The 10,064-nt window shown below is 34.5% G+C and overlaps 1 protein-coding gene across 2 annotated transcripts; it reads right to left on the bottom strand.

Annotated features, from left to right (window-relative positions):
• Window positions 1-549: 549 nt before the first annotated feature.
• Window positions 550-6,649, bottom strand: LOC115625146 (structural maintenance of chromosomes protein 6). 2 transcript variants are annotated; one of them, XM_030520068.1, is made up of 14 exons: window positions 6,596-6,649; window positions 6,135-6,340; window positions 5,829-6,042; window positions 5,501-5,774; window positions 5,394-5,431; window positions 4,518-4,606; window positions 4,379-4,456; window positions 4,153-4,325; window positions 3,703-4,100; window positions 2,781-3,640; window positions 2,104-2,715; window positions 1,799-2,017; window positions 815-945; window positions 550-755 (listed from the first exon to the last, which is right to left on the bottom strand). In XM_030520068.1, the coding sequence occupies exons 1-14, from the start codon at window positions 6,636-6,638 to the stop codon at window positions 734-736; spliced, it is 3,357 nt and encodes a 1,118-aa protein (XP_030375928.1). In that variant the 5' UTR covers window positions 6,639-6,649; the 3' UTR covers window positions 550-733. The 2 variants fall into 2 exon arrangements, with proteins under 2 accessions (XP_030375928.1, XP_030375929.1); XM_030520069.1 differs by having other exon boundaries at window positions 6,433-6,605.
• Window positions 6,650-10,064: the final 3,415 nt, after the last annotated feature.

Here is a 10,064-nt window from a genome sequence, read left to right as displayed (position 1 = left end):
TCTCATTAAAGAATTGCTACAAATAATTATTTTTGTTAAAATTCACATACTTTTAATTATTCTTATAGTTTGTAAAGAATTCTGTATAACAAAAAAATAATTTGACGCGAAAAACTATCCGTAAACGAAAGTAAACTAATCTGTCCTAGTTAATTATTTCGTTCACAAAAGTCAACGTTGTCTTCTACAAATAAACATAACAGGAAAACCTTACGGTACTTTTGCAAAATTCTTTGCTTACAGCTGAAGCATACTACAACCGAAATTTAGGAGGAAGAGAGAAAACGAAAACTTGCATTTTGTGGAAAATATAATGTGCCAAGCCTTTGTCCCAGTTAATTATTTTGCGCACCTTATATTCCAAATTTTCTGAATGCCGTATTGAAATACGCGCCTACATGAGAGAATACATGTAATATTCTTAAAGTTGACCAATTATCCCAATTGTGGCCAAAGTATACATCTTTTAAATCTAGAAGTCCAGCAAGACTAAAATTTTATATTTGAAATTGGAGATATAAATATATTTTATGATTATGAATTCTTGAATTTTGTTGTTTCACCAGTGAGTGGTGGTGTTTCGGTAGTTTTATTGAAAATGGTATAATAGATTTTAAACTTTAACAAATATTTTTAATTAAAAGTAACAACTAATTTATAACATGAATTGATTAGGCTTTCCTGTGCTTATATTGTGTAGTTGTCCTGCAACAGAGGTCTAGCTTTTAGTAACTTAGCGAACCGGGGGATCCAGCCTTTAATATAAAGTATTATTAATGTCATAGTGTGAATGCAAAATATTTTCTTTACATACTTATGCACCGTGATGAGATGGCTAGCCGCAACCTCCGTATCTTGTGGAGTTAGGAAACAAAATTGTCGGTTCTGATATGCATTTCCTTCATCAATAAGAATTTGTGTAATAAATGTTCTATTCACTTCATCCTGCGAAAAAAAAAAAAAAACAATTTTATTTAAATTAAGATTAAGTAAATAGTGTTCAAAATGATCAAATTCATGAAAAACTTTATAAAATTATGGCTGGGGCATCCAAAGAAATAGCTCTATCGGTGGCCGAAGAAAGGCGCCCGTTGTCACCAGAAAACCTCGCTTTGGAGGACAAACTCCTTTGCCGTCAGGCTGAAATCTACTACTAATAAATCCATTCAATTTTCAGAGAAAGCATATAATAAGCAGACCAAAGAGTCACGTAATGTCATAGCTGATCGACTAATCACATGTAGTGGAATAACTTAAGTATTTATTGCGATACTTATCCGAATTTGATGGTTTATTGAAACCGAAAATGCCATTGCAACTTTCGTGGCAAAAACCAATCTCACTGCTAAATTTATTTATGAGGATATGATGTAAAAGAGTCGAACCGACACGACATTAAGAGTTCTATTTGATTATTATCAACAACCACTTGTAAATTAATTACAACATTAAAGACGGATTTATAGCGGAAATAAAAATTAAGTCATAGAAATTCTGAAAGTGCGTTATAACACATTTGAATCATATATTGGCAATCATTTAAGTCAATAGAAAGGTCAAAATTAACTGTCATATTGATATAGTGTGCTTATGTACTGGTTGTACGTTTAATGGACTACCGTCCGTATGGTTTTGATCAATTGAATCAGAACGGTCTCAATACGTTTTCTAACATAGTGGCATAACATTTGGTTTGTTTAAAACGTGGACTTTGGTTTTCGGTACTCAAAAATGTGAAGAAATGTGAATTTCAGTAAAATCTTTAAAATTGTATAAAGATGCTACTACATAGTCCTACCGTAAAAACGTCATATTCGTCCAAAAAATAAAACGGATGATCCGATGTGCTCCATAGACCCTTTAAGAGCGAAACTGTTGTAAACGATCGCTCGCCTCCTGACAAAGTCTTGGAATTCGATGTTTTATTTCCGCTCGGTGGTTGTACATCTATTTGAAATGTATGTGATTTGTGATTTACATGGATTGCAGAGCTGAATTCGCGCAGATTTAATGCTTGCTATAAAGGAGATTTTAGTATTAGTATGGTTATTAAGCTATAGCTATAATATATGGTCGAAACTTAAAAATATTTATGCAACTTACTTGAAACTGAAATTCAACCATAGTGAAGTAATGGTGTCGCGATCTTTGGAAACGTTGAGCGCGCTGATGATAGCACATGCGTAATATCTTTGCCGCTTGGTAAGCAATTCGCAAATTTTCAATTTGTAGCCTTAAGGAACTCTTTAAATGGTGCAATTGTTTCTCCACCTCTTCGATAGTAAAATTCAAGCTCTTGTATTGTTTGATTTTTGATTCGTAGCGACTAATTTTGTCGCGTATTTCTTGTTCTGATTGCTCGGTTTCACTGTAGTCTCCTTTTTGCTGGGCTTTGTTGCGCGCCTCCTGAAGCTCTCTTTCAATATTTCCCTTTTGCTTTATAAAATTTTCAAGCAACTCAATTGTTTTGTTAAGTTTGCAAAAGTTTGCATCATAATGTGTATCTAGACTGCGTATTTTGCACTCAATTTCCGTGTATTCTTTTTCGACAGACGCAATGTTTTCTTGTAATGGGTTGATTTTCGCACGTTGCTCCGCTTCTTCATTTTCAGCTAATGCTTTGTCCTTGCTGATGTCGACAAGTTCGGCCTGTAAACGCTCATTCTGTTTTTTCCCTTCACAAATTTTATTAGATATGTTATCCATGGTTCTTTGCTAATAATAAAAAAAAATGTATTTGTTAAATTAAATACAAATAAAATGTTTACGTTCCCACTTACCAAATGATCTTGCTCAGGCAACTCCTCGTATTCGTATTGCTCTATTTCCATTATTTTACGCAAGGTTTCCTTATTTTCCGTTGAACGTTGATTGATAAGTGATGCTTTAGCTTCGATTTCTCTATTAAAGCTGGTAATTTGTTCGTTTGTACTTTTATATATTCTCTGTGAGTTCAGTATGTTATTCTTCAAATCTGCTGCATCACCTTCAAGCGCCTTTATGCGCTCGTCTACGTTTACTTGAAGGATGCACGCCGATTTTAAATTTAACGAATACATAGCATAATTTGGCGCTGGTGAATATTCAAGTAATAGATTTGGCACTAAGACACGTGACAAATTTGGTGGGACATTTTCGAGCTCTGAGGTCAAGTATTCTGCGATTTCTTTTGATTCGGTTATTAAAATAGTTTCGATTCTGCATACGTCTATTAAATAGTTCATTACTATAGGGTTTTCACACCTTATTTCGTCCATAAGTAATCTAGTGTTTGGTATGGGCTTTACCTTATGGTTAGACACGTCGTACACACGATCTGAATACGGGCTTAAGATTATAGATGGAATCTTGCCATGAGTGTATACCTTCTGAAATATATGGCTTAACTTCCGACGATCAGCATCTGAATTCACAATATATGAGCGCAAGACGCCTGATAATTCATTTTCAACCAAATCGCGGTACTTTGGATTTGGTACAGATATATATGTGCCGAGCGGCCCAAGTGGCATATTATTCATGCCCTCGCTATTAAATTCTCTACGAATATGATTTTGAGCAGCGATCGCCTGGTGACCATATACAGACATTTGATTGGATTTGTTAGATATCAACGAGTTAATTTCCAATTTTAGATGATCTAATTTAGAACAAAAAATACTGTTAAGCGAAATTAACACTCGATTAGAGCTAATAACTTACGATCCCTTTGTTCAAGCCTCCTTAAGTCCTTCTTTGCATTTTCAGACTGTTCTTGTATTTCCAAAGCTTTGGCTGTAAGCTCCTGTTGTTCCTTTCGCAATTGACGAATTATTTCTTCATTTGAAATCATTTTTTTGTTAAGCGTACCAAGCAAAGCGGCATGGCTCTCCTTCAATCGTTTATGTTTTGCATAGTCAACGTTGTAGTTCTCTAAATGTTTCTGACAGCTGGCTAAGATTTTTTGGTCCTCCTCCATTCGGCGTTGCGCATTTTTTATGGATATATTAATATCAAACAGTTTCTGATTACATTCTTGTACCCGCAGTTTGGCGCTGTTAGTAACATTTTCTTGTTTTTTATATAATACAAACAGCGGTGCCTTTTTTTCATCCAATTTGCTAAGGAAATGAATTATTTTCAAATGGTCGATCACTTTTGAAATGATTTTACCTCAGTTGATGAGAGAGCGCTTGTTGCTGACAATCCTTTCTGGAAGTGCATTCGATCAGCTCGGCTTTTTTTAGTTCAATGGCATCAATTTTTGCTATGTAGCCCGAAAGTTCCCTTTCGTACTGCTTGACTGCGGCCCAAGCTAATTCCGCTTTAGCCTTCTCCAAGCGGGTCTAAAAAACAAACCCAAATGAACACTTGGCAGTAGATTTATTAACATTTTTACCATAATAGACTCCTTGTTCTGAAGCATCTTCAATTTATCCTCTTCTATATTGCATAGTTTCTGCGTCTGGTCCTTTTTCTGATCCATTAAACATTAAATATTAGATGGAGCACTTCATATTAACAGACAAGATACTTACATCTTTTAAAAGTTCCATTTCATGGACCATTTTTACTCGTCTTTGGTAGCTCTGATTTAAGCTTGAACTGCAAAGGTCCAACTGAGTCCCTTTCAAAATAGATCATTTATTTTTCACAATAATAATTAATAAAATTCTAATTTAATAATGTTAAATTATTATTATTATGAAAAGAAGAATTTGAACAAAACGCATCCTCCCTTTACACAATTAACTATAAAGCAAACAAATGGGAAAACATATAAAAGCTACTTTCTGTGTGGTACAAAAACTCTTTATCAAAATTTATTTTTCACGAACGAAGATTTTTATGTTCATGCACAATTTCAATGTCCTAAATGGATCTCGTATATGTGTGTAATTAAATGCGCTCATGTGTGTGTATGTTACAAACAAAGTTGAGGCAAAGCAACAACAACTGCTAGCAGAGCAAGGAAAAACTACATTCACGGGTTAACTTCCTTCAAAATTAAACTATCACGATGAAACTTGGCATACGTACACTAAGAGAATATAATTGCCAAAATTCGAATGACTACGGGAGATATGGAAAATCACTAATAGCGGCGGAGTGGTAGGGCCGCTGATCGCTTTGTTGATATGTACATGCTATACCGACTCGTCTTGTCACACTGATCAAGAATATATATACTTTTGAGGGCCTCCCAAGCCACGTTCTAGGCGTTACATACAGTAAACTAGTATTCCATTTTATACAACAAGTATAAACACAGATAATTAAAATTTAGAATTACAATAATTATAAATTCGTACTAGCAATATGCCTAGCTAAAAATATTCTTATATCAAATATAAAATGCTACACTATATATAAGTTGAAGTTCAGAATTATATGTATGTATATTTCATAATTACCCTTCATCACTAATGCGTAATTCGAAGATGGCTCCAGGCTGTAAATTTACAAAAATTATAGATACATCATATATATATTTAAAGTGATAAACTGTAATCAAACTCACTCCTTTAGGAACTGACGCGCGGTGTCCTGATTAAGGACGAATATTGGGTTATCAACCTGTATACCGAAAAAGACTAACATTCGACGTATGTCATCCAATTTCTTCGACACAGTATTGCCACGTGAGTCTTTCAACTGGTACTGTGAAGAGGATTGTCGAATTTGACGCACAACTGAAATGCGTGGGCCATAGATATCCGATTTAAACGGACGAAGTCCCGAGTTGCACAGAGTCACTTCAATAGTGGCACTTGTTTCTCCGTTTTTTATTAGTTCTACAAATGCAAAATGTTAAGCACAAACGCGCTGGTCATACATACAAAACTTACTTTGTATGCTGCTTGCACGATTAGTGGCACGTGCTGAGTTGCCTAACCCAAGGACAAGGGCCGTTAGAATCGCACTTTTTCCGCTGCCGTTGCTTCCCACAAGAAAATTTATATTGGGACCAAACTCAATGAACAAATTCTCGTGACACATGAAGTTCTGAAGGCGCATAGAGGAAACCTTTCCACAACGCTCCGATATGTCTTTGTAGTTGATCTAATGTTAAGTTGACATACATACGTATGTTATTATAAGTATTTACATACATATAAATGCAAGTGTGCATTTTTATTTTAGTAACAACTTACCGAACGTGGTATAGTACCTTCTAAAGATAGATTATTTGGGAATTCTAGCTGGGAGTGTTCACCCGACTTTGAAGATGACTGGCTCTGTATTTCAAAATCATCTACCAAAGGAGTGTGCGCTGTTTTTTTCTTTTTTGGAGCACTGTTGTGTTCGTAATCAGACGAAATCGACAAATTTCTCACTCGGCGGCGGGACATTATGGCTCCTAAAAAGATTTTGAAAATTATGAAAAAGTTAGCATTTGTATAGAAAAAGCGCGGCAAACTTAATTTTGCGCATTAGGATCATAACAAATACCGTTGATCCCGTTTTATATGGGTTGTTAGTGTGCTTGCCGTAAATAAATCTGTTCCATTTACTTTTAAAACTTTAATAAAGTCAAGCGATGTAGAGAGTATTTTAAATTCAGGCATAAATGTATGCGAAGATAAATATGTTTTAATTCTAAAGAAATGCTAACCACCACTAAACAACAATAGATTTGCAAAAATACTTCGATGCATGTACTTTGTTTTGCGATGCCACGGGAGTACTACCGATACCTTAGTTACTATATATCGAATGATCGATAAATGACCATACTTGCAGGCCTGGATCATGTTACAATGGCATTGTGCATGTTCATTATATATTGCTACTAGCAATTTGCTAGGGCTGTAAATAAAGTACAAAGCATCGATGTTTCACACAATTGATCTATCGTCAAAGGCTATCGATGGCATTCCCATAATTCTCGACAAAAAATCGATGCATCGATTCATTTATTTTTGTTGCCTTTTCGCTTTTTATGTGACAATTATATTTGGTTTTAGTTCATGAGTTTCCAAGAAGATTCCATTTGCTTTTGAATTCCAACAAAACATTGGAATTACCGAGTACTCATTATCAACACATCGACGATTTAAAAAAGATAGATAGACAGCCCTATCTATTGCATCCCGCGTACATAAACAATTTCAAGTGGGCGAACAATGAATGTCGATTTCGGATACCATTGTAGAATTGCGAACAGAAAAACCGCATATTATTATTTGTTGCTTCGTCAATCATCATCGTCTTAGCATTTGGCGTATTTGCGTCTATAAAATTTTTGAATGATTTTTCCGGCTGTTGACATGTATTGAATCTAGTAAAAAATGTACAAAAGTAGAAGGATACGTGGTAGACCCCACAAAGCTTATATATTCTTGATCAGCATGACAAGACTGTCTGTCCGTCCGTATGAAAACCTGAATCTCAGAGACTATAAGAGATTGACACCACATTTTGTACACAGGTGCCCTATTATGAGTTTGTTATAGCCTATACCCAAAAGTTTAAAGGGTATACTAGTTTTGTGCGCATGCATGTAACACACAGAAGGAGGCGTGGCAGACCCCACAGAGTATATATGTACATATATTTATATTATTGATCAGGATGACAAGTCGATATAGCCTTGTTCGGTTAAACTTTGTGCTGCATACATACACGCATATAAACACGCATAGACACGTGATGTAAATGTAAAACTGTACACAAACATGTCTTCCATTCTTTTTAAATAATTTAATTTTTTTTAAATATATATATTTTTTAAATTTTATTTTTTTGTGGAGAGTACAGGCTATTTTACTGTCGGGCTTGTTGGACTGTAGCGTTCTATTTTGTTTTACTTTAGTTTATTCGACCCTATCGGGGATTTTCGGGAACACCGTTCGTTCTATCATTCCAAGAAGCCTTATCTGACTTCGCATAAAATTTGCATTTCGGATTTACCTACCTCCCCCACGCGATTAGTGATGATATTCTTAGCCATAAATGTAATCTCTGCCCAAGCTTACATTTGACTAAGGCGGCCAACTTTTTCAAAAGCCAATGCGGGACAATTTAAGGTGGTGTTTTTTTCGATGTGTCATATGTACAGTTACATATGTATGTAAATATTAAACACTTAAAATAATTATTCAATTTGTTTATGTTTTTTTATTTTTAAAATCATATTTTTCACACGAGTGAAACTTTTTGACCAGTACTGGATTTTTTTTACCTTGTACCCGTAAGGTAAAAAGTATATACATATTAGGTTGCGCAAAGGAAGCATCTCCGACCCCATATGGTGTATATATTCTTAATCAGCACGACGAGAGAAATCGATCAAAGTATGTCCGTCCGTCTGAAAACGGTTGAGCGCACATTAACCAAATAAGCAACATAAACCATATTTGCAAAGATAATTTATATATACATAATTTTTTTTTTTTTTCAATTTTTATGAAAATCGGTTAATTCTAAGTTACCGAAACCATTTTACTCCAGTACTACATCGGCAAATTGCAGCATCAAGTTTAGGCAATTTTGCATTGGTATTCCTTTTTCTCTTAGATTATTAAGCACCTCAATTCACCGCTGTTTTGTCAAACAGGAGAGCAGGAGGAGGAGATGCAGTAGAAAGAACAATGGTTTTTTATCTCTTCCTCTATTATATTATGTATTTTAAATGTCATGTTGGTAATGCGGGACATGGGGGACGCGTTTTAGGTTTTTCGGGACTATTTTATTCGATTTTTCAATGCGGGACAACACCTGTCAATGCGGGACTGTCCCGCACAATGCGGGACGGTTGGCCGCCTTACATTTGACCTAACATGATGAAACTTAACATGACACATATGTAAACACTAACAGGCTGTAATTACCAAATCTGAGCTAAAAATTCCAAAAATTACGCCGGCTATGGAAGATTGCCAATACCTTTTAGTGGGAGGGGTGGGAAGGTGAAGGTAAAATCTGTATGTTTTCCTTTCTCGGGGTTAAGGGAATCTGGGAACCAAGCTTGGTAATACAGCTCTTTTACTTTTCAAGATCTTTGCGTTCAAAGGGACAGGGCTATATCGTCTTGATATTGCAACTATATAAGCACTTGTGTTCCTGATTATGCATTCGTTTTAGAGCTTTAGACTACTTTTATGGTTTGAAGGGAGCCGTATCTTGAGAAAATTCACTCCCAAGAATAATGAGCATCAATGTTCTTATCGGAAAATCTTCCACTTTTATCCGGCAGAGCTCAAATTAGGGTTTTTATACGTTGAAAATAATTTAGGAGGTGTATGACGACTCTATAGAGTCTTAAAGCTTTCACGACTACTTTCAAATTGTTCATACAAAAGTTTAAACGAAAATATTTACATATGCGGACGTATTTAAAAACCATTGAATTAAGATTTATTGAATTTGTTTTTATTACCGTTGATGAGTCCTTATTTTAGCTTGCTTGCCCTTCAAAACATAAATGACGATGATACAAAAACAATAATATATTTGAATTTTTTAATGTGTTTAAAAACAAAGTCAATATGTTAATATTTTAGGGAACACTCCTATTACTGGCTTATTTAGGGATATTTCAAAGTTTGTATTTGTATATAGTAGTATATATACTTTCTTACGCGATAACAATATTTAGAATTGGTTGCTGCATTTAGTAACATATAGAATATATGTTTCTATATACATATATGCGTATCTATTTCGCTAGATTTTATTGTTTCCATTTACATATGTATAGAGTCAGATATTTACGAATCCACTTCTAAACTCCTTTCATCTGTCCAATCTTGACCTTTTGTGTTCACATCGTGCGCGATTGTAATATTATTCTTTCTAAGTAGTTTGTGGCAATTTATGAATATTTTTTATCCCAGACGCGCCTGCTTGATAGATTCTTTTAGATTTTTGATATTGGCTATTTTTGAATATGCCAAATATTTCTTTCAAATCGAAGCAAATCGTTTTTTCTATATAATTTGTTGCATGTTTTGTAATATTTGTATTTTCGTATCGTTAAATTTTTACATATTTTTTGAATTTTATACTTATAGCTTAGAGTATGTGTCAACTTATTAACTTAAATATTCTACAGGTATGAAATGTTACAAAAACGTAAGTGA

The sequence above is a fragment of the Scaptodrosophila lebanonensis genome, unplaced genomic scaffold (assembly GCF_003285725.1).
Source record: "Scaptodrosophila lebanonensis strain 11010-0011.00,11010-0021.00 unplaced genomic scaffold, SlebRS2 tig00000072-arrow-pilon, whole genome shotgun sequence".
Classification (NCBI taxonomy): domain Eukaryota; kingdom Metazoa; phylum Arthropoda; class Insecta; order Diptera; family Drosophilidae; genus Scaptodrosophila; species Scaptodrosophila lebanonensis.
The sequence above is the reverse complement of the archived record's forward strand: the minus strand, read 5'-3'. Positions and strand labels throughout refer to the sequence as shown.

Bases quoted from the DNA above. Each gene is read 5' to 3' on its own strand.
- LOC115625146 (XM_030520068.1), bottom strand. From the start codon at position 6,638: ATGCATCGAAGTATTTTTGCAAATCTATTGTTGTTTAGTGGTG. The intron at 3,641-3,702 runs GTAAGTTATTAG...GTTCTAAATTAG, and splicing joins GAGGCTTGAACAAAGGGATC to ATCATCTAAAATTGGAAATT. The intron at 946-1,798 runs GTAGGACTATGT...TTTTTTTCGCAG, and splicing joins ACGAATATGACGTTTTTACG to GATGAAGTGAATAGAACATT.